The sequence below is a fragment of the Amblyraja radiata genome, chromosome 3 (genome assembly GCF_010909765.2).
Source record: "Amblyraja radiata isolate CabotCenter1 chromosome 3, sAmbRad1.1.pri, whole genome shotgun sequence".
Classification (NCBI taxonomy): Eukaryota; Metazoa; Chordata; class Chondrichthyes; order Rajiformes; family Rajidae; genus Amblyraja; species Amblyraja radiata.
This window is the reverse complement of record NC_045958.1, coordinates 125,419,847-125,447,137: the sequence shown is the minus strand read 5'-3', so window position 1 is coordinate 125,447,137 and position 27,291 is coordinate 125,419,847. Positions and strand designations below refer to the sequence as shown.

At 47.9% G+C, this 27,291-nt stretch overlaps 2 protein-coding genes across 2 annotated transcripts in view; one reads left to right on the top strand and one right to left on the bottom strand.

Annotated features, from left to right (window-relative positions):
* LOC116971611 (proteolipid protein DM beta) overlaps positions 1–10,527 on the top strand; it is a 52,814-nt gene extending 42,287 nt beyond the window's left edge. Inside the window, exon 7 of the mRNA XM_033018847.1 lies at positions 9,672–10,527. Within this exon, the coding sequence (XP_032874738.1) occupies positions 9,672–9,824 (153 nt within the window). The 3' untranslated portion in view covers positions 9,825–10,527. The remainder of the gene's footprint in view (positions 1–9,671) is intronic.
* Positions 10,528–14,922: 4,395 nt separating this feature from the next.
* LOC116971610 (transmembrane protease serine 9-like) overlaps positions 14,923–27,291 on the bottom strand; it is an 865,719-nt gene continuing 853,350 nt past the window's right edge. Inside the window, exons 4-8 of the mRNA XM_033018846.1 lie at positions 24,242–24,316; positions 22,349–22,511; positions 20,178–20,440; positions 18,572–18,708; positions 14,923–15,119 (exon numbers count right to left, since the gene is read on the bottom strand). Of these exons, the coding sequence (XP_032874737.1) occupies positions 14,958–15,119; positions 18,572–18,708; positions 20,178–20,440; positions 22,349–22,511; positions 24,242–24,316 (800 nt within the window). The 3' untranslated portion in view covers positions 14,923–14,957. The remainder of the gene's footprint in view (positions 15,120–18,571; positions 18,709–20,177; positions 20,441–22,348; positions 22,512–24,241; positions 24,317–27,291) is intronic.

Here is a 27,291-nt window from a genome sequence, read left to right as displayed (position 1 = left end):
TTATTGCAATTGAGGGAGTGCAGCGTAGGTTCACCAGGTTAATTCCTGGAATGGTGGGATTGACATATGATGAAAGAATGGGTCGACTGGGCTTGTATTCACTGGAGTTTAGAAGGATGAGAGGGTTTTATAGAAACATATAAGATTCTTAAAGGATTGGACAGGCTAGATGCAGAAAGAATGTTCCCGATGTTGGGGGAGTCCAGAACCAAGGTTACATAGAAACATAGAAAATAGGTGCAGGAGTAGGCCATTCGGCCCTTCGAGCCTGCACCGCCATTCAATATGATCATGGCTGATCATCCAAATCAATATCCCATACCTGCCTTCTCTCCATACCCCCTGATCCCTTTAGCCACAAGGGCCACATCTAACTCCCTCTTAAATATAGCCAATGAACTGGCCTCAACTACCTTCTGTGGCAGAGAATTCCACAGATTCACCACTCTCTGTGTAAAAAATGTTTTTCTCATCTCGGTCCTAAAAGATTTCCCCCTTATCCTTAAACTGTGTCCCCTTGTTCTGGACTTCCCCAACATTGGGAATAATCTTCCTGCATCTAGCCTGTTCAACCCCTTAAGAATCTTGTAAGATCCCCCCTCAATCTTCTAAATTCTAGCGAGTACAAGCCAAGTCTATCCAGTCTTTCTTCTTATGAAAGTCCTGCCATCCCAGGGTTCACCGTTTTCAGAATAAGGGCTAGGGCATTTAGGACTGAGATGAGGAAAAACGTTTTCACCCGGAGAGTTGTGAATCTGTGGAATTCTCTGCCACAGAAGGCAGTGGTGGCCAAATCACTGGATGTTTTCAAGAGGGAGTTAGATTTTGATCTTGGGGCTAAAGGAATCAAGGGATATGGGGAAAAAGCAGGAACGGGGTGCTGATTTTAGATGATCAGCCATGATCATATTGAATGGCAGTGCTGGCTGGAAGGGTCGAATGGCCCGCTCCTGCACTTATTTTTCTATGTTTTTATGTTCTATCCAAAAGCCTCTAATACACCACTATCGTATCTGCCTCCACCACCACCCCCGGCAGCACGTTCCAGGCACCCCACCCCACCCTCTGTGTAAAACACTTGTCCCGCACATCTCCTTTAAACTTTCCCCTCTCACTTTCACACCATGCCCGCTAGTCTTTGACATTTCCACCCCGGGAAATGGGTTATATCTACCCTCTGCCTTGTTCCACCATTCATTCTGCAGAACACAGGCCCTTCAGCCCAACTTGACCATACCGACCAAGGTGGAAGTTTATTGTCACATGTACCGAGGTACAGAGACAAGCCTGCCTGCGTTTGGCTCACATCACTCTAAACCTGTCCAATCCATGTACCTGTCCAAGTGTCGTTTAAGTGTTGTTATATTACCTGTCCAATATACCCACCGGTGGCCCACGGTGTGAAGAGGTCGTCCCTCAGGCCCAGGACAGAAAGGTCAGTCAAGCAACTCCTTGGTCAACTCGTCCATTCCCACCCAAACCACCCCCTCCCCAGGTACTTTCCCCTGCAACCGCAGGAGATGCAACACCTGTCCCTTTACCTCCCCTCAACTCTGTCCGGGCACCTCAGCATTTCTTCCAAGTGAGACGGTGGGTCAGGTGCACCTCCTCCAACCTCATCTACTGCATCTGGTGTTCCCGATGTAGGCTCCTGTACATCGGCGAGTCTAAACGTAGACTTGTTTCACTGAACAGTTGTGCTCAGTCCGCCAGGGCCTGCTGGATCTCCCCTTCCCATTCCCACACTGACCCTTCTGTCCTGGGCCTCCCTCCTCAATTGCCAGAGTGGGACCTCATGCAAACTGGAGGAACAGCACCTCTTATTTCGCTTGGGCACAGCGGTATGAATATTGAATTATCTAATTATACACAACTTCATCTCATGTTCCCCTCCCCTCTTGCTCCCTTCCTCCACCCTCGTCGTTTTACCAGTTCCACACTTCTGCACATTGTTTCACTTGAGATCACACCTCCCCTGGACAACAATGGACCAACCAGGCACCGCCCTGACTAGTCATTTGTGGCCGGCCCAGATTGGTCCTGGTCTTTACACACCTCCAGCTCTTCACCCGTCCCCCCACCCCACCATACCCCACCCCACCCCCACTCCACCCCACCCCCCCCACCCCACCCCCACCTCCACCCCAACCCCCCCCCACCCCACCCCCACTCCACCCTGCCCCCACCCCCATTAGCAAATTTGCAGATGACACAAAGCTAGGTGGCGGTGTGAACTGTGAGGAGGATGCTATGAGAATGCAGGGTGACTTGGACAGGTTGGGGGAGTGGGCAGATACATGGCAGATGAAGTTTAATGCGGATAAATGTGAGGTTATCCACTTTGGTAGCAAAAACAGGAAGGCAGATTATTATCTAAATGGCGTCAAGTTGGGAAAAGGGGAAGTACAACGGGATCTGGGGTTCCTTGTACATCAGTCTATGAAAGTAAGCAAGCAGGTACAGCAGGCAGTGAAGAAAGCAAATGTCATGTTGGCCTTTATAACAAGAGGAATCGAATATAGGAGCAAAGAGGTCCTTCTGCAGTTGTACAGAGCCCTATTGAGACCACACCTGGAGTATTGTGTGCAGTTTTGGTCTCCTAATTTGAGGAAGGACATTCTTGCTAATGAAAGAGTGTAGCGTAGGTTTACAAGGTTAATTCCCGGGATGGCGGGACTGTCATATGCTGAGAGAATTGAGCGGCTGAGCTTGTACACTCTGGAGTTTAGAGGGATGAGAGGGCATCTCATTGAAACATATAAGATTGTTAATGGCTTGGACACTGTTACGACTCCCGAATGCAAGTACTTCAGAGCCACGTAACACAAGTCAAAAACCAGGTTCAGGTTCAAAAACAGTTTTAATTATTCACTGGAACACAAAACTCAAACCTGATATAAACAACCCAGTCAGGGATATGGATAAACCGACAAACAATTTAACAATGCTCCAGCCAGCCACACCATGGGCCGTCGAACCGGAGATTCCAAAACCTGCCCAAAGAGATACAACCCTGAAACCAAAATACATGTAAACTCTAAGGTCAGCCCTTATCCGTCCCAATACAATATCTGATAACAAGGAATGGTGAAAATACACAAAGTTCTATGCCATGTGGTCAGGCTGCCTCGGCCCCCACCAACAGACTGCTCATCAGTCAGAGTCCACGACGAAGAGAGGGATCCTGGGAAGCTCTCGTATTTATACTTCAGATGAGTCACCCGTCACCTGACGCAGCTGGGCCAATCGGGTACAGGAGCCTTTAACCCCTCGATTCCAGACTCACAGCCACGAGGCCTGTACTTGGGATAGAAACAGAGAGGTAAGTACATAGCATTCACCAGGGGGGGGAAAGTGCCTAACACCCCCACCCAAAGATACTGAATAAGTTTCTGAAAATGAACAAAAAAAACACCACCAAATTTCAGCAACTATTCAGTAACACAGACATCACTGGCGCGACAATGCATCAGCCAATACCTCATCCTTGCCACGGATATGCCAGTCAAATGAGACAACCGCAAGGGAAGCGTCTCCAAAGCCTCAGAGTTACTCAGCTTTCCCTGCGTTACTGCCACAGACAACCGTGCCTCCCCCACATCACCACCCGTGATAGGGGGCAGCACCACTGCAGCCAAAACATGCTTAGAAGGACTTAGCTCCGACCCATCAACCTCCACAGGCTCCTTCCTGTCGAACCAGTCCTTCATCCTAGACTGAGCAGAGGCAAGATTACCCATTGCCAGTTCGCATGCCCTCCTCAGTCTAGAGCTAAAAGTACAGACGTGGTCTAAAATACTACGTTTTGTATCCTCCTGCAACCATTTCTCCTTCAGGACCCTCAACGGACCACGTACAGTATGCGCGAACACCAGGTCAGCAGGACTGAACCTTAAAGACTCCTGCACGACCTCACGCACCGCAAACATAACTAGATGAACCCCCTCATCCCAGTCTTTTTCAAACTCCAGGCAGTAAGTCCTCAACATAGATTTCAAAGTCTGGTGAAACCTCTCGAGAGCTCCCTGGCTCTCAGGATGATACGCACTGGAGTAACAATGCTTAATATCTAACAACTTCATTACCTGACTAAAAACCTTCGACATGAAGTTGGTACCTTGGTCACTCTGCACAACCTTGGGCAAACCGAACAACGAAAAAAACTTAGTGAGAGACTTAACAATTGCAGGGGCAGTAATTCTACGCAAAGGGACCACCTCCGGAAAGCGGGTAGTCGCACACATAATTGTTAATAAAAACTTGTTGCCCCCCCTTGTCCGAGGTAGAGGGCCCACACAATCAACTAGAATCCGCTCAAACGGCTCACCGACCACCGGGATTGGATATAAAGGCGCAGGAACAATCGATTGGTTCGGCTTTCCTGCCACCTGGCAAATGTGACAACACCTGCAGTGCTGTTTCACGTCCTTTTTCAACCCTGGCCAAAAGAAATTCCGTAAGATGCGGTCATACGTCTTATTGACCCCCAAATGTCCACCCAGAGGACCATCATGAGCCAAACAGAGTATCTCGTCCCTATACCGACGAGGCATCACAATCTGATCAACCACGCTCCAATCATCATGCCCAGATATATCCAAGGGAGACCACTTTCGCATCAGTAAGCCATCCCTTAGAAAATACCCCTTTGCTGTGGAATCCATATCCCCCTCAGGCACTGCGCAGTCACACAGATCAGATAAACCTGGATCACTCTTTTGCTCCTCAACCAGCCGGTCACGTGACAGTGACACCGGCACATTTCCAGACACTATCCCATCTTGAGATGGAGAAACACCCTTCACAACACAGGATCTATCATCCTGATCCCCAAAAATGCTCTCACTCAGGTCCACCACATCCTCAAACTTCGCCTGGCTCTTAGCCATAGCCCTCGTGACAGCACAAGCTGCGAAGACCTTTGGATGCTGCATAGCCAATCTATCAGGATTCTGCACCATCGGAACAACCGTCACCTCAGGAGTGACTAAAACTCTACCTCCTGCCAAGTCATTCCCCAAAATCACAGAAACTCCCTCAACGGGAAAACACGGCCGTAACCCAACAGTTACCCGGCCTGAAACCAACTCGGACTCGAGACGCACGGTATGCAAAGGCACTACCATGTCATCCATCCCGAATCCTACCACTGGGACACTTGACCCAACCGATGATTCCCCAGAAAACGGCAGTACACCATCCAATATAAAGGACTGAGTAGCACCAGTATCACGCATGATGGATACTGGAACTCTGTCACCCCCATCCTCTAGAGAAACAAAACCATTCATGATGAACGCAGAATAATTCCTACACTCATCAGACTCAGGCACCTCAGGTACGACAGGTGCCTTCTGTGCACCCACCAAAGCCACAGGCTTTGCATTTTTCTGCTTCAGAACGGGACACGACTTTAACATGTGCCCTCTCCTTCTACAATAGTAGCACACAGGACCTTCATCAGTCCTTACATTTCCGTCAACCTTATCAGCTCGGACCTCCCCCTGTATCAACGTGCTGCATTTTGCAGGCACAGAAACAGCTTTGACACTGCCACCGGCGACACCACCACGATCAACCGGCCGTGCACCAATACTATAGGATCGCCCAACAAAATCAGATTTATGAGTCAATACATACTCATCTGCCAACACCGCAGCCTTAGACACCTCATTCACCTTCTGCTCATTAAGGTAAGTAGTAACCCTCTCAGGGAGACAGTTCTTAAAGTCTTCCATAATCATCAAGGCCCGCAGTAGCTCAAAATCCTTCACTCCTTGAGAAGCGCACCACCTGTCAAAAAGTGCCTCCTTCTCCCTAGCAAACTCCACATAAGTCTGACTATCAAACTTCCTAAAGCGCCGGAACTTCTGCCGGTACGCCTCTGGAACTAATTCATAAGCCCTTAATACTGTAGACTTCACACACTCATAGTCCAGACTGCTTTCAACAGATAAAGACGAGTACACCTCCCGTGCTTTACCCACAAAGACACACTGCAATAGCAAGGTCCACACGTCCCTAGGCCACTTCAAGGACAAAGCCACCCATTCAAACACTGTGAAATACTTGTCCACATCCTCCTCACGAAATGGGGGAACCAGGCGGATGTTCTTGCTCATATCAAACTCCCGTTCCCTAGAAGAAACCCGGGAATTATCTATTTCTTTTTTCCGCAGCTGAAATTCAGCCCTTTTGGTTTCCTCCTCAAGCCGTTTCATTTCAAGAACATGCATGAGCTCTTTCTCTTTTAACAAAGAGGCAATTCTCTGTGACTCAAGCTCCATCTCCTTCAGTTTAATGATGGCCTCCATGTTCTGAACTGGCTGAACAGAAGGTGGGGGACTGTCTGCACCACCAGGCAAAACCCCAGCCTCCACCAACGCAGCCCACAACTCCGATTTAATGGAGTGTTTCTTTGAATGCTTGTCAATAGTCACGGCATAGTTCTCAGCCAGCAAAATCAAATGCTCCTTCGTACATCTATCAAACAACTCCTGACTAGGAGCCTCAACAAATTCTTTCACCTTAAATTCCATTCTAAAGTAGCCCCAAACCACCGGCTAAAACCTGGGCACTAATGCTACCACAAACAGGGAAGAAAAAATTCCCCCACAACACACAGACTTCCTCAGTCCAGAAGCCTACCAAAAAACCCTTCTAAAAACGTCTAGGGTCCTCAAAACTTAGGACGAGCCCCCATTTTGTTACGACTCCCGAATGCAAGTACTTCAGAGCCACGTAACACAAGTCAAAAACCAGGTTCAGGTTCAAAAACAGTTTTAATTATTCACTGGAACACAAAACTCAAACCTGATATAAACAACCCAGTCAGGGATATGGATAAACCGACAAACAATTTAACAATGCTCCAGCCAGCCACACCATGGGCCGTCGAACCGGAGATTCCAAAACCTGCCCAAAGAGATACAACCCTGAAACCAAAATACATGTAAACTCTAAGGTCAGCCCTTATCCGTCCCAATACAATATCTGATAACAAGGAATGGTGAAAATACACAAAGTTCTATGCCATGTGGTCAGGCTGCCTCGGCCCCCACCAACAGACTGCTTATCAGTCAGAGTCCACGACGAAGAGAGGGATCCTGGGAAGCTCTCGTATTTATACTTCAGATGAGTCACCCGTCACCTGACGCAGCTGGGCCAATCGGGTACAGGAGCCTTTAACCCCTCGATTCCAGACTCACAGCCACGAGGCCTGTACTTGGGATAGAAACAGAGAGGTAAGTACATAGCATTCACCAGGGGGGGGAAAGTGCCTAACAGACACACTAGAGGCAGGAAACATGTTCCCGATGTTGGGGGAGTCCAGAACCAGGGGCCAAAGTTTATGAATAAGGAGTAAGCCATTTAGAACGGAGACGAGGAAACACTTTTTCTCACTGAGAGTGGTGAGTCTGTGGAATTCTCTGCCTCAGAGGGCAGTGGAGGCAGGTTCTCTGGATGCTTTCAAGAGAGAGCTAGTTAGGACTCTTAAAAATAGCGGAGTCGGGGGATTTGGGGAGAAGGCAGGAATGACGTACTGATTGGGGATGATCAGCCCTGATCACATTGAATGGCGGTGCTGGCTTAAAGGGCCAAATGGCCTACTCCTGCACCAATTGTTTATTGTCTATTGTCACCCCCACTCCACCCCACCCCACTGCACGAAAACCCACGCAGGTCACGGGGAGAACGTACAAACTCCGTACAGACAGCACCTGTAGTCAGGATTGATCCCGGGTCACGGCGCTGTGAGGCAGCAACTCTACCGCTGCGCCACCGTGCCGCTGTTATTGAATCAGTTGACAAGGATGAGAGATATCCAACATCCCTCCTACTGTCACAGAATAAACCTGACCCAGACTCAGCCAATTAATTAACTGCTGAGACGTTGTGCTGCCAGTACCATGAACCAGGATTGTGGCCATTAATCTGTGCGGCTCCCCTCTCCTCAGCTCATACGTCCAACGCCATCTTCCATCTGTTGCCACAAACAAAGAGCTTGGCTGGAACTTCCTTGTGGGGAGATGATGGCTGTGTACAGAGTCAAGCCCGCACTCTCTCCAGATAACCGGAGTATGGGCACCTTTACAGACATTCTACCACAACCAAGGAGCGTTTGATGACCCTCGGACTATCTTTAATCTTTAATTGGACTTTATTGATTGATCTTGCAGAAACGTTATTCCCTTTATCCTGTATCTGTTCGCTGTGGACGGCTCGATAGTCATCATGCATTGTCTTTCCCGTGATTGGGAGACCGCAAATAAGTATTTTCTCTGTACCTCGGTACACGTGACAATAAACTAAACTAAACTAGATAACCAGGATGGTACACAAAATTGCTGGGGAAACTCAGCGGGTGCAGCAGCATCTATGGAGCGAAGGAAATAGGCGACGTTTCGGGCCGAAACCCTTCTTTTCATAACCAGGATAATGGGACCATTAAGAACAAAGATCACCAGGGTAACGGCACCTTTGTGGGCATTGATCACCAGGGTAACGGCATCTTTGTGGGCATTGATCACCAGGGTAACGGCATCTTTGTGGGCATTGATCACCAGGGTAACGGCATCTTTGTGGGCATTGATCACCAGGGTAACGGCATCTTTGTGGGCATTGATCACCAGGGTAACGGCACCTTTAGACACACACCACTAGCTGCCAATAATGATCGTTGAGTGGTGGGGAGCTGCGTGTGTCGGTACACCGTGACAGCTGATGCTTGCTTCAGTGAACTTCATCCAACTTAATGCCACATGGCTCTGCAAGCTGTTTTGAAAATACTCAGTGAACAAGTGAAGCCACCTGCCTGACATAACTCGCAGACATGAGTGACCCACTGAGTGAATACTGATATGATGGCACTGAGAATGCTCTCTCCACAAAAGCTGCAGCAAAGAGGCTGTGGAATTGGTTTCATTGTAGCAGAGGGGGTAGTGTGTGTGTGGGTCAGTGTGTGGGTCAGTGTGTGTTTGTGTATATGTGAAGTGTGTGTGTGTGTGTCACTGTGTGTGGATCAGTGTGTGTGTGTCAGTGTGTGGGTCAGTGTGTGTGTGGGTCAGTGTGTGTCAGTGCGTGTGTCAGTGTGTGTGTGGGTCTGTGTGTGGGTCAGTGTGTGTGTGGGTCTGTGTGTGGGTCAGTGTGTGTGTGGGTCTGTGTGTGGGTCAGTGTGTGGGTGTGTTTGTGGGGGTCAGTGTGTGGGTCAGTGTGTGTGTGTGTGTGTGTGTGTGGGTCAGTGTGGGTCAGTGTGTGGGTCAGTGTGTGTATGGGGGGGGGTCAGTGTGTGTGTGGGTCAGTGTGTGTGTGTGTGTGTGTGGGGGGGTGGACAGTGTGTGTGTGCGGGGGTGGTTAGTGTGTGTGTGTGTGGGGGGGTCAGTGTGTGTGGGGGGGTCAGTGTGTGGGTCAGTGTGTGTGTGGGGGGGGTCAGTGTGTGTGTGGGTCAGTGTGTGTGTGTGTGTGTGTGTGTGTGGTGGGGGTCAGTGTGTGTGTGTGGGGGGGGTCAGTGTGTGTGTGGGGGGGGTCAGTGTGTGTGTGTGGGGGGGGGGGTCAGTGTGTGTGTGTGTGTGTGTGGGGAGGTCAGTGTGTGTGTGTGTGGGGGGGTCAGTGTGTGTGTGTGGGGGTCAGTGTGTGGGTCAGTGTGCTGACCACTGCTCTCTCTCCCACAGATCCACTACCTGATGGTGCTGTCGGCCAACTGGGCGTATGTGAAGGACGCGTGCCGGGTGCAGAAGTACGAGGACATCAAGTCCAAGGAGGAGCAAGAGCTTCACGACATCCACTCCACCCGCTCCAAGGAGCGGCTAAACGCCTACACATAGACCGCCCGCATGCCCGCACCCCACTGACCACTGTGTGTCCCAGCGCCACTGCCCACCACTGCCCCTCCTTACCCACCTCCTACCAGCCCACTGCCCACCACTGCCCCTCCTTACCCACCCCCCACTGACCATTGCCTCTGTGTGTCCCAGCCCCACTGACCATTGCTCTCTTACCCCCTCCCCCTCCTCATCCCCCCCTTACACCCCCTCCCCTCCACACTCCATCCTCTCCCTCACCCCCCGCCCCTTCCTCACCCCCTCTACCTCCGCCTGTCCCTTGCACCTCGAGTGACCCAGCAGCGGTCAGTGATGGTCAGTCCAGTGGTCACTCTCCCCTTCTGCAAACCTCTCCTCACTCCAGCCGCCTTGTCTACGGAGTTGTCAGCATTTGTAATTGTTTTCCGATTCTCCAAGGTGGAGTGTCACGGCCAACATTTCGTGCCTGACGTTAGTGGAGGTAGCCCCCATGGAGAGAGGACATCAGACACCAGGGTGATGGTTCCCAGCAGTTGTACGTGCCCCGTGGAACTCTCACTGGATCTCGGTATCTGTGGCTGTATTAAACCAATGCCAACGCTAGTGTTTTTCCAAGTTATCATAAAGTCATAGGAGCAGAATTAGGCCATTCAACCCATCGATTCTACTCCGCCGTTTAATCATGGCTGATCTATCTTTCCCTCTCAACCCCGTTCTCCTGCCTTCTCCCCCCCCATAACCCCTGACACCCGTACTAATCAACAACCTATCTATCTCCGCCTTAAACATCCCTATTGACTGGGCCTCCACAGCCTTCTGTGGCAATGAATTCCACAGATTCACCGCCCTTCAATACATGCCAGAAATACCTGTGCTGATAAACTCCTGAACCCCAGCATATGATTTAATTATTGATAGGCTCATTGATCAATTCAATATTGATCTTCAATCCTTGGGATTATGACTTTAGTTGTTTTCCTGATAACATGACAGCCAGCTCAGGACCTTTCCATCTACAGAAGAGTCAGGGATGGGGAGGAATGATTCTCACAGCCAGCCGGCACCTCATCTTCATCTTGTCGAGTCCACACACAAGATTAGAAGTTGTCCAAGAGCTGAGCGCATGTGTCGGCATCTGTACAACGGTGTCTGTCTTGTGGCTTCTTGTGCTTCTTGTGCGTGGTGGTGCAAAGATTGGTGGAAACAGGGTCTGATGGGGTGTTGAAGCAGACAGCTCTGTATTCCTCATCCCCTTTCACTACCTCCCTCAGGGATGTTGCTTCACTCATGGCTCCTGAGTGAAGAAGGTCAGTACCTGGGTCTCAGTGGAGTGTCCACACACAAACATTCACCTGTTTGTTCAGGGGGATGTCCACACCTGCTTGTTCAGGAGTTGTGTCCACACCTGCTTGTTCAGGGGGATGTCCACACCTGCTTGTTCAGGGGTTGTGTCCACACCTGCTTGTTCAGGAGTTGTGTCCACACCTGCTTGTTCAGGCGTTGTGTCCACACCTGCTTGTTCAGGAGTTGTGTCCACACCTGCTTGTTCAGGAGTTGTGTCCACACCTGCTTGTTCAGGAGTTGTGTCCACACCTGCTTGTTCAGGAGTTGTGTCCACACCTGCTTGTTCAGGGGTTGTGTCCACACCTGCTTGTTCAGGAGTTGTGTCCACACCTGCTTGTTCAGGAGTTGTGTCCACACCTGCTTGTTCAGGAGTTGTGTCCACACCTGTGTGTTCAGGAGTTGTGTCCACACCTGCTTGTTCAGGGGTTGTGTCCACACCTGCTTGTTCAGGAGTTGTGTCCACACCTGTGTGTTCAGGAGTTGTGTCCACACCTGCTTGTTCAGGAGTTGTGTCCACACCTGCTTGTTCAGGGGTTGTGTCCACACCTGTTTTTTCAGGGGGATGTCCACACCTGAACCATTCGCCTGCCTGTTCTCTGTGTTGGGCAAGGAGTATTTCAAGTGATTGGTTTTAATGAACTGGGAACATGGCAATGGGTGAACATCAAACCAAGACCTCAATGCAGGGGCCCGTGTTCAAACACATACATGACCTTGGCATGATGACCAATCCATCCTTTTAGAATGAGACCTATCTCAATGGCGTGTTCCCGTTCTGATTATGTGGGGTTCTGGGGATATTTTAAGCAATGCTCTCCCCGTGACCCCTTGAACGTGACCCTTGGAATTTGAAAGATGCCCCTTGAACCTGGAGTATTGAGCAGATGGCGGAGCGACTGGTTTGGTAGCAGCTGACGGTTGCGGCACACACTGCACATTCCGTTTGTTTAGAACCTTTTACATTTTACTAGCCGTGGTCCTTTGTGGCAGCTTCCATCCAACACTTGGCACACAATGGTGAGTTTGCGGGCGGGATGTATCTATTGCTGGGTCTTTCACCTTGCATCTCCGTTCCCATAACAAATATCGGCTTCAGATAAACAGCCAAGCTGGTGAAAGGAGTTTCTGTCGGTGGAGAAGTTTGACTCTAGTTGCCGTCACTAGCCGAAGGTTCGGGTGGACATGTCGCCACATTCAATACAAGCAACTAGCGCTGGACTTCTCCCCCAGACACACTTGGGGAAACAGCACAAAGTCTGTTGTCGTGAACATATTCAAGCCACTAATGGCAAAAGTTGGTGTTAAATATTTAGACGATGGAGAAATGAGAAGCTACAGTCTGTGAAACTTGTAGTGTGAGAGTGGTTGAGAGTGTTTCTCTGATATGGAACCACAACGGTTGTGTTAAGTACATTCTGTATTGCCTCTTGATGCCACTGTCTGTTTGCAGTAAGGTGTCTCCCTCAACCCCATCGCCTGAACAAAATCTCCAGTGATGTTCTTTGGATGTTTAATCCCCATCTGTTTTTCTTTTGGTCCAGTTTGTGGACTTATTGTGGACTATTGGTGCCCTATTTCCTGATGTGAGTGCGTTTCTAATGAAGTTAAGGGAATTGAGACCTGCTTTATACTGTAACTGTCACGCAACATTTGGTGATTTTTAAGCGTTTTATGTGTTAGATAAGAACTTTGACGTAGCTGTTAATGACCGCATGATTATTCTCTAGGTATGGGGGTAGTTTTTGAGAGTTGATGGTATTTCTTTGAGCATTAGGCTGTCTTACCTTGGTGACCAACTACACAGCTGTCTTCTGCTCCCGCTCTCCAAGTACACTTTAGTGTAGTGTTTGATTACTTTTGTGCAATATCGATAGGTTGTGTCGATTTAATCAACGTCTTTGATTGGGATATGATGTCTTGTATTCAGTAATAATACTATATTGGCTTCTGGTCCTAGACTTTGTATTTTCACAAGGAATGCTTGGTAGCAGGCTGTATAATTAATCTGTTTTTGTACATGAATGTGCCAACAGCTTGACAGTGGCTTTTTTTCTTTTGACTGTAGGAAGAAAATGCTTGCAATTTAATAAAGAAAAATAAATTTGTGTACTTGTTGCTTTGGAGAGACTTTGCCTGCTTCTTCATTGACTGATCTTATAGAGGTGTATAAAATCACGAGAGGAATAGATCTGGGTAGATGCACAGAGTCTCTTGCTCACAGTAAGGGAATCGAGGACCAGAGGACATAGGTTCAAGGTGAAGGGGAAAAGATTTATTAGGAATCCGGGGGGCAACTTTTTCCACACAGTGGGTGTATGGAACAAGCTGCCAGAGGAGGTAGTTGAGGCAGGTGGGCTGCGGTGCTAGTGGTGTTGTGGGCCCATGGGGGAGTGATATACTCACAGCTCCTGCACCAGCTGGTGGCATCTGGTTCTGGACTCCCCCAACATCGGGAACATGTTTGGGACTGAGATGAGGAAAAACTTCTTCACCCAGAGTTGTGAATCTATGGAATTCTCTGCCACAGAAGGCAGTGGAGGCCAATTCACTGGATGTATTCATGCCTTCTATATTGTGGCAAGTTATTCATGCCTTCTATATTGTGTTGTGCTGAAGCAAAGCAAGAATTTCATTGTCCTAACCAGGACACATGACAATAAACTCTTGAATCTTGTATTCAAGAGAGTGTTAGATTTAGTTTAAGTCTAAAGAAATCAAGGGATATGGGGAAAAAGCAGGAACAGGGTACGAATTTTCCTCTTTTTCTATGTTTCTCTGAGAGACAAAAGATTTAATAGGAACCAGAAGGGTAACATTTTCACATAGAGGTTGGCCGGTGTATGGAATGAGCTGCCACAGGAGGTACTCAAGGCAGATATTATAACAGCATTTAAATGACACTTGGACAGGTACATGGATGGGAAAAGTTTGGAGGCGTATGGACGAAAAGTGGGCAGGTGGGACTAGTGTAGATGGGGCATGTTGGTTGGCATGCATGATTTGGGCCGAAGGGCCTGTTTCCACTTTGTATGACCGACACTAATTAGACAACATTATCAATAATGCACAGGCAACAGCTTTGATATAAAAATTCAACTTATTTCTTTTATTCTGTTAAATAATCATTGGAATATATAATTTACAGTTTATATCTGATCACTAGTCTTTACACAGCAGGAGGGGTGAGCATATTTGTTACATCATAACTTAGCCGCCACTTTAGTGTTAAATATTACTCTAGAATCAGGATTGACGTCAAAACGATCTTTTATTAGTTTGAAATTTCACATCAGTTTTCAAAGGAAACAAAACCATTGTAGGTGTAAAATAATGAGCTTACACTGAGGGGCAGACTCCAATGCTGATGGTAGACACAAGATGCTGGAGTATCTGAGCGGGTCAGGCAGCATCTGTGGAGAACATGTATAGGTGACGTTTCACAGAGTGCTGGAGTAACTCAGCGGGTCAGGCAGCATCTGTGGAGAACATGGATAGGTGACATTTCACAGAGTGCTGGAGTAACTCAGCGGGTCAGGCAGCATCTGTGGAGAACATGGATAGGTGACGTTTCGAGTCGAGACCCTTCTTCAGACTCGGAAGGGGGAAACTAGAGGTATGTGGAAGGGTAAGGTGTGAAAATGACAGATCCAGAGATAGGGGGTGCAGCAGACCGCAGGGTGAGGTGCTGGTTGGTTCACTCCCCAGTCTGTGTCCGCACCCCAGGGTGGGGGAGAGATCCTTGTGTAGGGGGGGAGGGGAGGAGCACCCCAGGGTGAGGGGTGAGGGAGACGTCAGGGGGAGGTGCTGGCTGGATCACACCCCTGTCTGTTGTTCCACCCAGTCTCTCACGGCTGTCACACGCGTGTAGACGCCAGGGAAGTTGGGCACAGCACATCTGACGCCAAAGCTGACGATTCCCGCCAGGAACCAGGTTCCTCTCGAGTCACTGCAGGCCAAGGGTCCTCCAGAATCCCCCTGTGACAAAGCAAGGCAGACGTCAAGTCAAGTTTATTCATCACATACACATACGAGATGTGCAATGAAATGAAACGTGGCAATGCTCGCGGACTTTGTGCAAAAAGACAAACAAACAAACAGAATGGAACAGAATCACATATTCTTTTACATATTAAATATTGTGGGCGGAAGGTAAAAGGAAAAAATAAATCAGCAATTTAAAAAAAAGCAGTAGAGTGGTTCAGTAAAGTTAGTCCCTGGTAAGATAGGAGTTTACAGTCCTAATGGCCTCTGGGAAGAAACTCCTTCTCAACCTCTCCGTTCTCACAGGATGGCAACGGAGGTCTTTGCCTGAACGTAGCAGCTGGAACAGTCCGTTGCAGGGGTGGAAGGGGTCCCCCATGATCTTATTGGCTCTGGAATTGCACCTCCTGATGTACAGTTCCTGCAGGGGGGCGAGTGAAGTTCCCATAGTGCGTTCGGCCGAACGTACTACTCTCTGCAGAGCCTTCTTGTCCTGGGCAGAGCAATTCCCAAACCAGATTGTGATATTTCCGGACAAGATGCTTTCCACAGCCGCTGTGTAGAGTGTGAGTGGCGGACACCGAGTGAACACGTGACTGATCCTTAGCTCGTGAGCTGCTTCACCCGTTACAAAATAACGTCTCCTTTACATTCAATCATAGGACATAGAACAGTCCAGCCCAGGCACAGGCTCCTCAGCCCAATGTTGGTGCCAAACATGATGCCAAGACCATTATCAACCTGCACGTGATCCATATCCCTCCAATCCCTGCATATCCATGAGCCTATCAGCCTCGTGCCATGAGGAATTACTCCGGGTAGGCCCTGGGCTGTCAGTTGACTTTTAAAAATCCACGCACGCGCAGAAAATGGTGAAACCGCGCATGCGGAGATCGGTCTCCTCTCCTGTGGGCGTGCGCAGCACCTTGTGCACAGTCCACCGTGTAAAGGCAGGATTTCAGCTGCTTTTATTGCCCATTGTACGTGAAGGCTTGAAGCAGCGTCCACGGCACCTGAGTTGTACGTAGTTACGTGTATTACACGTACTGTGGATAAAAGGCACGGGAGAAATACGACCACCTAAGATCCATTATTAAAATAATAACCATTTAATAATAAATACTGATTTAGTAAATGAATTAGAAATCTTTACTATTTACATTTACTAATTACCTTTTTATAATTTTAATCAGACTACCTTGCCTACCCCGACTGCACATGCCTGGTGCCTATCTAAAAGCCTCTTTAACACCACAATCGTATCTGCCTCCACCACCACCCTGGCAGCATGTTCCAGGCACCCACCACCTCCGTGAAAAACACTTGCCCCACACATCTCCTTTAAACTTTGTCCCTCTCGCCTTAAACCTATGTCCTCAAGTATCTTATTATCCCATACTAGGAAAAGGTTCAGACTGTCTATCATATCTATGCCTAACTTTAGAAACTCTCTCAGGTCTCCCCGCAACTTCTAAAGCCCCAGAGAAAACAATCCATGTCTGTCCAACCACTCTCGGTAGCTAATACCCTCTCATCCAGGCAGCCTGTTCGTAAAACTCCTCTGCACCCTCGCCAAAGCCCCCACATCTGTGACAATAGACAATAGATAATAGGTGCAGGAGTAGGCCATTCAGCACTTCAGGCCAGCACCGCCATTCAATGCGATCGTGGCTGATCATCCACAATCATTACCCCGTTCCTGCCTTCTCCCCATATCCCCTGACTCCGTTATCTTTAAGAGCTCTATCTAACTCTCTTGAAAACATGCAGAGAACTGGCCTGCACTGCCTTCTGAGGCAGAGAATTCCACAGATTCACAACCCTCTGTGTGAAAAAGAGTTTCCTCATCTCCGTTCTAAATTGCTTACCCCTTATTTTAAACTGTGGCCCCTGGTTCTGGACTCCCCCAACATCGGGGATAGTGATAGTGAAAGTGATATAGACACACACACACACACACACAGAGACACAGACACATACAGCATGGAAATAGGTCCTTTGGCACAACTAGCTGGCAAATTTCCCCATATCCCTCTAAATCTGTCCTATCCATCGACCCATTTAAATATTTCTTAAACTTTGCGATGGCATCTGCCTCAACGACCTCCTCCTGCAGTTTAGTCCAGACACCCACCATCATTTATGTAAACATCTTAACCCTTAGATTTTTATCTTCACCTTAAACCAATGTCCTCTTGTTCCCGATTCCCCTACTCTGGGCAAGAGACTCTGTGTGTTTACCCGATCTATTCATCTCATGATTTTATACACCTCTATAAGATCGTTCCAGATCCTGCTGCAATCATTCACAACCATCTTCACTATCTGCAAAACCACTCACTTTTGTATCATCAGCAAACTTGCTAATCTTGCCCTGTATGTTCTCATCCAAATCATTGATGTAGATGACAAACAGTAACAGGTCTATCACTAAACCCCAAGTCACAGGCCTCCAGTCTGAGAAGCAACCTTCCACCATCACCCTCTGCTTCCTTCCATGGAGCCATCCAATGTGCTATCCATTCAGCTACCTCTCCTTGGATTCCATGCGATCTAACCTTCCAGAGCAGCCTACCATGCAAAACCTTGTCAAATGGTTTGCTGAAGTCCATGTACACAACATCTACAGCTCTGTCCTCATCCACCTTTTTGGTCACGTCTTCAAAAAAGTGAATGAGTTTCATGAGACACGTCATCCCATGTACAAAACGATGCTGACTCTCCCTAATCAGCCCTTGTCCATCTAAATGCCTGCATCTGAACATGTATCTTCTGCTTTCTCATCCTTTGGCTTTGGAAACCGTTGCTGTGGCCCCATCATGATTGAGCTTGATCTCCCAGCTCTAGTGCCGAGGACAGAACCATCACAGCCCCCACCACCACCACCCCCATCCACCCAATACCCACCACCCCCCCCAACCCATCACCCACTATCCACCCACTACCCATCCACCGCTCCCACCCTCACCCACCACCCTCCCGCCCACCCCCACCACCGTTAAATAAACCCTTCATATCGGCTTTAATTCCAGTACACCTCGTCTGCAACTTCTGTGTGTACATGATTGTCCGTTATGTTTGTTGAATATAAATACAGTATATATGCCATATTTAGAGTTACAGAGTTGAAATAGGCCCATGGGCCCCACCGAGTCCGTGCCGACCAGCAATCCCCACACACTAATCCTATCCTACACACACTAGGGACAATTTACAACTTACCGAAGCCAATTAACGTACAAACCTGCATATCTTTGGAATGTGGGAGGAAACCAGAGCACCAGGAGAAAATCCATGCAGGCACATACTCAGTGGGCCGAAGGGCCTGTTTCCAAGTTGTATCTCTAAACTAAAGCTACTTGCTGAAGTCACTCATTGCTGCTATTAATGAACACAGAATCTACATCATTTTTACTCGGTAAATGTGAATAAAATGGTAAGGGTACCTGACATGAACCTACTCCTCCCGTTAATACACCAGCACACAGCATTCTCGGAGTGATATGGGATCTGTAGGCATTCCTGCACGTTTGGTCATCAATAACCGACACTTCTGCTTCTTGTAGGATGAAGGGAAGGGATCCTGGGAAAAACAATTTAAACACTAAAGTCGTCACATCACTGAGGTGCAGCAGTACATTGGAGTAACTCAGCGGGTCAGGCAGCATCTGTGGAGAACATGGATAGGTGACGTTTCACAGAGTGCTGGAGTAACTCAGTGGGTCAGGCAGCATCTGTGGAGAACATGGATAGGTGACGTTTCACAGAGTGCTGGAGTAACTCAGTGGGTCAGGCAGCATCTGTGGAGAACATGGATAGGTGACGTTTCACAGAGTGCTGGAGTAACTCAGCGGGTCAGGCAGCATCTGTGGAGAAAATGGATAGGTGATGTTTCACATAGTGCTGGAGTAACTCAGCGGGTCAGGCAGCATCTGTGGAGAACATGGATAGGTGACGTTTCACAGAGTGCTGGAGTAACTCAGCGGGTCAGGCAGCATCTGTGGAGAACAGGGCGTCACGGTGGTGCAGCGGTAGAGTTGCTGCCTCACAGCACCAGAGACCTGCGTTCCATCCTGACTACAGGTGCTGTCTGTATGGAGTTTGCACGTTCTCCCCGTGACCACGTGGGTTTTCTCCGGGTGCTATGGTTTCCTCCCACATTCCAAAGACATCCAGGTTTGTAGGTTGATTGACTTTGGTAAAAATAATTGTTAAAAGATTGTTGCTAGTGTGTGTAGAATTGTGTTGTGTGTGGGGATCACTGGTCGGTGCAGACTCAGTGGGCCGAAGGGCCTGTTTCCCTAATCTCTGTGCTGTATCTCTAAACTAAACTAAACTCTCTCCTAATTTCTAAATTCTTCTTTTGTCTGGATAGGTGTTGTTTTGGGTGAGCTTGGTGGGGATGCTGCCTATTCAATAGACAGTAGACGAAGAAGTAGGCCATTCAGCCCTTCGAGCTAGCACCGCCATTCAATATGATCATGGCTGATCATCCCCAATCAGTGCCCCGTTCCTGCCTTCTCCCCATATCCCCTGACTCCACAATCTTTAAGAGCCCTATCTAGCTCTCTCTTGAATGCATCCAGAGAACCGGCCTCCACCGCCCTCTGAGGCAGAGAATTCCACATGTTCACAACTCTCTGTGAGAAAAAGTGTTTCCCCATCTCCGTTCTAAATGGCTTACCACTTATTCTTAAACTGTGGCCCCTGGTTCTGGACTCCCCCAACATCGGGAACATGTTTCCTGCCTCTAGCGTGTCCAAACCTTTCATAATCTTATATGTTTCAATAAGATCCCCTCTCATTCTTCTAAATTCCAGAGTATACAAGCCCAGCCGCTCCATTCTCTCAGCATACGACAGTCCCGCCATCCCGGGAATTAACCTTGTAAACCTACGCTGCAGTCCCTCAATAGCAAGAATGTCCTTCCTCAAATTAGGGGACCAAAACTGCACACAATACTCCAGGTGTGGTCTCTCTAGGGCCCTGTACAACTGCAGAAGGACCTCTTTGCTCCTATACTCGACTCAATTCATCCACAGTAGACCGTACCTTGGTAAGCGAGTCTGCCCCATCCTGTGATGTAGCACTGCTGGCCGCTGGGGAACACTTGCTGACTGGATGGGAGGCAGATTGGGTAGATGACACTGGAGAGGCTGAGTGGGCTGGACAGTTCCAGGACTGCAACATCATAGTCGAAAGGGTTGTTCAATGCGTATTTGGGATGGACGATGATCTGTCTGATGTCTCGTCTTGTGCCTGTCCCCACTTCCACCGATCCCATGTACACTTGCCAGAGGGTTGAGTTGTTCTGTCTTCAAATAAAGAAGGACAAATAATTCAGTTCTGAGCATCGTGCTATAGGAAAGATGTTGTCAAGCAGGAAAAGGTATAGAGAAGATTTACAAGGATGTTGCCAGGACTTGAGGGCCTGAGCTATAGGGAGAGGTTGAGAAGGCTGGGTGTCTATTTCCTTGGAGTGCAGGAGGATGAGGGGTGATCTTATAGAGGTGTATAAAATCATGAGAGGAATAGATCAGGTAGATGCACAGAGTCTCTTGCCCAGAGTAGGGAAAACGAGGACCAGAGGACATAGGTTTAAGGTGAAGGGTAAAAGATTTAATAGGAATCTGTGGGGTAACGTTTTCACACAAAGGGTGGTGGGTGCATGGAACGAGCTGCCGGAGGAGGTAGTTTTGGTTGGGACTATCTCAATGTTTAAGAAACAGTTATAGGTACATGGATTGGACAGGTTTAGAGGGATATGGACCAAATGCAGGCAGGTGGGACTAGTGCAGATGTGGTATATATGCCGCTGGATCACTCTATGACTCTGAAGTGGCACTCACACAGCTACAAGCAGGATGGATGGAAGGATGCTGAGAATGGCAAGGGATGGCAAGGACGGGAGCAGAGGCACAAGGAACTGCAGGGGCTGGAATCTTCAGAAAAACACAAAGTGCTGGAGGGTCTCAACTGGTCAGGAAGCATCTGTGGAGGGAATGGAGTGGAGTACATGAGGCTTGCAGGACACGTTATACAAGTGTGAATGCTCATCAGATGGACATAGAACATAGAACAAAACAGCACAGGAACAGACAATAGACAATAGGTGCAGGAGGAGGCCATTCGGCCCTTCGAGCCAGCACCGCCATTCATTGTGATCATGGATGATCATCCAAAATCAGTAACCCGTGCCTGCCTTCTCCCCATATCCTTGATTCCACTAGCCCCTAGAGCTCTATCTAACTCTCTCTTGAAAGCATCCAGAGAATTGGCCTCCACCACCCTCTGAGGCAGAGAATTCCACAGATTCACAACTCTCTGGGTGAAGTAGCTTTTCCTCATCTCCGTTCTAAATGGCTTACCCCTTATTCTTGAACTGTGGCCCCAGATTCTGTTTCCTGCTTCTAGCATGTCCAAACCCTTAATAATCTTATATGTTTCAATACGATTCCCTCTCATCCTAAATTCCAAATTATACAAGCCCAGCCGCTCCATTCTATCAACATATGACAATCCCGCCAACCTCAATACCAAGAATGTCCTTCCTCAAATTTTGAGACCAAAACTGCACACAATACTGCAGGTGTGGTCTCACTGGGGCCCTGTACAACTGCAGAAGGACATATTTGCTCCTGTAGTTGTTAATTCTGGCCAAATTGTAGTTGCCAGGACATTAACATTGAGGAAAGGGTTCTGGGCTGCTAGGCCATTTGGTCAATTTAAATGTGCCTTCTGCAGAAATGGGACAAGCTGCAGAATGGTGCCAGCTTGTCTAGAGTTTGGGGGCTACTGTTGGGGGCCTTTAGATAAGTCCCATTAGGGTCTTTTTACCCTTACAATTCCTCAGTTCTATCCATACTGACTCCACATCTCCTGTCTCAATGTCACCCCTTGCAAGGGACTGAATTTCATTCCTCACCAACAGAGCTACCCCACCCCCTCTGCCCACCTGTCTATATGCCCTTGAATATTCAGTTCCCAGCCCTGGCCATTAGCAGCCATGTCTCTGTAATTCCCACAAACTCATACTTGCCAATTTCTAACAAAGCCTCAAATGGCCTCATTCTGCTCCTATGTCTGGTGAGCATGAACTTTAGGAGTTGCATGAGTAAACTTCCATGAAAATCTCTAGCGCCCAAAGTGTGACCTACACCAAGTTGGGGGTTTTGCGCTGGTGCTGTGAATGGAGATCTGAACAAAGACATGAGTGAAATTACATTCTAAAGCAGTGGGCGGCAGAGATGAGCCATCGGTCGGAGATGATGGAGGCACCGCAAACGTGTCTCCCGATCTGCAGGCTAACCTGCCACGGCCACTCGCCATTTTGTGCGTTGGTCCCACCAACAATCCTACTGGAAGTTGGACCTTTAATGCCACAGCCTGCAAAATATAGTCATAGTCAAGTACATTCATTCCAAAACAAGAGCATTAGAGTCTTACAGCACAGATACAGGCCTTTCATGCCGACCAAGCTGTTCCATCTACACTAGTCCCATTTGCCTGTCATTGGCCCATATCCATCTAAACCTTTCTTATCCATGTATCTGTCTGAATGTGTTTTACATGTTGTTATTGTATCTGCCTCAGCCATCGACCATAGAAGTTAGAGCAGTAACAGGAACAGGCCATTCGGCCCACAATGTTTGTGCCAAACATGATGCCAAGATGAACTCTGCCTGGACATGATCCACATCACTCTAGTCCATGTGCCTATCTATCTCTAAAACACCACTATCATAGTGGGGTGGGAGGGATGGAGTGGGGTGGGGTCTTTGAATGCCCCAGGTGATTCAATGACCATGGTGAAATGACAAATTACCACTCAGGACCACGTGTTTCATGAGTAACATGTCGTGGTCTCCACAGCAATGTATTCAATCTGCTCAACCCTCATTGGACCCAAAACCATATGAGCCAATATTACAGATCGTGCGTTAGCAACATCAGGTTGATGTGAACTCTTTACCATCCACCACGGTTACTCCAGATCAAACATCACACCAGACATTGCATTTTTCTTTCCTTACTTTTAACTATATTCACACATATGTCACAAAATCTGAATAAATAATCAATTTTAGAACAACTCGGACTGAGAGTTTTAAAACAACGAAACGTTATGAACATTGAAATTCACAGAGGCACAGAGTTGTCAATGTGAAAACAGGCCCTTCAGCCCAACCTGTCCATGCCGACCAACATGCCCCATCTACACCTGTCCCACCGGCTTGTGTTAGGTCCATATCCATCTAAACCTGTCCTGTCCATGTACCTGTCCAAATGTTTTTTAAATGCCTCAACTACCTCCTCATATATACACCCACCAGCCTTTGTGTAAAACAGTTGCCCCTCTGGTTCCTATCTATCCCCCCCCGCCCTCACCTTAAACCTAAGTCCTTTGGTTCTAGATTCCCCTACCCTGGATAAATGACTCTGTGCAGTTACTCTGTCTAATCCACTCATGATCTTATACACCTCTATAAAATCACTCCTTATCCACTGCAAGGAATAGAGTCCTAGCCTGCCCAACGTCTCCCTGTAGCTCAGGCTCTCGAGTCCTGGCCACATCCTCGTAAATCTTCTCAGTTCCCTTTCCTGCTCGACAACATCTTTCCTATAACATGTTGACCATACCTGAACACAACACTGTAAGTCTCACCTGTTGCGGTTCCAGTGGTGATGTTAATGTTGGCAACAGTCTTGTATGTTGTGACACCAGTGGGTCGTAATGTAGAATCTGGAAACAGGCAGATAATGTGACAAGATCAATGTGTTAAAGATGTACATGGTTTTATTGGACTGTTTTGAAGAAAAGGAAGAAAATTCTTCCAATCCCCTGTCCCGCTAATTACCTCACAACCAACCTCACCAAAAAAATCAATGATTAATATCTTGTTGCAGTTGTGGGAAGATGCTGTGTACAAACTGGCTGACATATTTACTGTGTCAGAATAGTTCCTGAAAGTTATCTTCACCTGAAAGCCCATCTTGCTGTAAGAGCAGGAATTACACACCTGTATCATTCATTTAATACTGAAGATTTCTGCTCTACAAGAACGTTCTTTTGACGTTTCGAAGCCAAAGTCCAGTGGGCAGAAGATGAATCTTACCTGAGGTGGGTTGTGTTGGGATGTCCGTGCTGGTTGCAACGGTGGAATCTGGTGCCGCAGAACCATCCAGAGAAACTGAACAAAGGATGCAAGGAGCAGGCGTCAGAGAGATGGAAATTGTACACAGCTTGTACACGCATGTGGAAACCGATCCTCTTTGTTACACACCTCTCCCCACTCTGCACACACTTCCCTTTCATGTACACATCCAATGCCCTTTTGTAAGTTACTGCTGAATCTATTTTTACCATCTTTCAGTTTAGTTTAGTTCAGTTTAGAGATACAGCACGGAAACAGACCCTTCGGCCCATCCAGTCCATGCTGACCATCGATCACCCGTTCACATTAGTTCTATGTTGTCCCAATTTACTGAGGGCCAATTAACCTACAAACCCGCATGTCTTTGGGATGTGGGAGGAAACCGGAGCAACCGGAGGAAACTCACGTGAACACATGGAGAACGTGCAAACTCCACATAGACAGCACCTGAGGTCACGCTCGAACCTGGCTCTGTAGAACTGAGAGACAACAGTTCTTCCTGTTGCACCACTGTGCCACCCAAATAGCACAACCCAGAACATGATAATCAACAAATGTGTTGGTCATGGCTGAAGCCCAGTGATGTTGCTTCTCAGCATTAAGCTGATCTAGCCTCCCAAGGCTATTCCCCATCCATCCTTTCTGCAGTTCCATAGAACAGCACAGAACAAGAACAGGCCATTCGACCCACAATGTCTGTGCCAAACACAGTCAAGACCAACTCTTATCTGCCTACACATGATCCATATCCCTCCATTCCCTACATATCCATGTGCCTATCAATGTGCCTGTCCAAAAACCTCATAAACACCACAATCATATCTTCCTCCACCACCACCCCGGCAGCGTGTTCCAGGCACCCACCACCCTCTGTGTAAAACACTTACCCCGCACATCTGCTTCAAACTTTGCCCCTCTCACCTTAAAGCTATGCCCACCAAGTTGTACCTGACAGATGCAACTTTGAAGATGTTACTAGGAAAATGGACAAGGGAGAGCCAGTGGATGTAGTGTACCTGGACTTTCAGAAAGCATTTGATAAGGTCCCACATAGGAGATTAGTGGGCAAAATTAGGGCACATGGTATTGGGGATAGAGGGCTGACATGGATAGAGAAGTGTTTAAGAAGGAACTGCAGATGCTGGAAAATCCCAGGTACACAAAAATGCTGGAGAAACTCAGCGGGTGCAGCAGCATCTATGGAGCGAAGGAAATAGGCAACGTTTCGGGCCAAAACCCTTCTTCAGATAGAGAAGTGGTTGGCAGACAGGAAACAAAGAGTAGGGATTAACGGGTCCCTTTCAGAATGGCAGGCAGTGACTAGTGGAGTACCGCAAGGCTCGGTGCTGGGACCGCAGCTATTTACAATATATATCAATGATTTGGATGAAGGGATTCAAAGTAACATTGGCAAGTTTGCAGATGACACAAAGCTGGGTGGCAGTGTGAACTGTGAGGAGGATGCTATGAGAATGCAGGGTGACTTGGACAGGTTGGGGGAGTGGACAGATGCATGGCAGATGAAGTTTAATGCGGTTAAATGTGAGTTTATCCACTTTGGTAGCAAATGGCATCTATCTAAATGGCGTCAAGTTGGGAAAAGGGGAAGTACAATGGGATCTGGCGGTCCTTGTACATCAGTCTATGAAAGTAAGCATGCAGGTACAGCAGGCTGTGATGAAAGCGAATGGCATGTTGGTCTTTATAACACGCGAAAGAGCAAAGAGGTCCTTCTGCAGTTGTACAGAGCCCTAGTGAGACCACACCTGGAGTATTGTGTGCTGTTTTGGTCCCCTAATTTGAGGAAGGACATTCTTGCTATTGAGGGAGTGCAGCGTAGGTTTACAAGGTTAATTCCCGGAATGGCGGGACTGTCATTGGCTGAGAGAATGGAGCTGCTGGGCTTGTACACTCTGGAGTTTAGAAGGATGAGAGGAGATCTCAATGAAACATATAAGATTGTTAAGGGCTTGGACACGCTAGAGGCAGGAAACATGTTCCCGATGTTGGGGGAGTCCAGAACCAGGGGCCACAGTTTAAGAATAAGGAGTAAACCATTTAGAACGGAGACGAGGAAACACTTTTTCTCACAGAGAGTGGTGAGTCTGTGGAATTCTCTGCTTCAGAGGACGGTGGAGGCGGGTTCTCTGGATGCTTTCAAGAGAGAGCTAGATAGGGCTCTTAAAGATAGCGGAGTCAGGGGATATGGGGAGAAGGCAGGAACGGGGTAATGATTGTGGATGATCAGCCATGATCACATTGAATGGCGGTGCTGGCTCGAAGGTGCAGCACCTACTCCTGCACCTATTGTCTATTGTCTATTGTCATATATTCACAATTAGCCATGGGCACATTAATTTATTTTCATAAAACCACTCATCTAACATTTCATTCTAGGCAGCTGTGAATAGAAGAATATATTCACTGTCCACTAACTTAAGCAAGATAATGGTTTTGTTAGTGGGATGCTTTAAAGTTCATAAGTTCATGTTATACGAGCAGAATTAGGCCATTCGGCCCATCAAGTCTACTCTGTCATTTAATCATGGCTGATCTATCTTTCCCTCGCAACCCCATTCTCCCCATAACCCCTGACACCCGTACTAATCAAGAATCTATCTATCCCTGTCTGAAATATATCCATTGACTTGGCCTCCACAGCCTTCTGTGGCAAAGAATTCCACAGATTCACCACCCTCTGACAAAAGAAATTCCTCCTCATCTCGTTCCTAAACCCACATCGTTTTATTCTGAGGCGGTGACCTCAGTCCCAGACTCTCCCACTAGTGGAGACTTCTTCTCCACATCCACTCTCACTATTCCAGTTACTCAATGAGCTAACAACGTCCACCACTGCCCTCTAGTGGCTATTTACTGCATTTAATGGATCCAATGGTTAAAATGGAACCCTGTTGAATCAACAAGAAATGGTGGCACGATGGTGCAGCGGTAGAGTTGCCGCCTCACAGCGTCAAAGACCCGGTTCGATCCTGACTACGGATGCTGTTCAT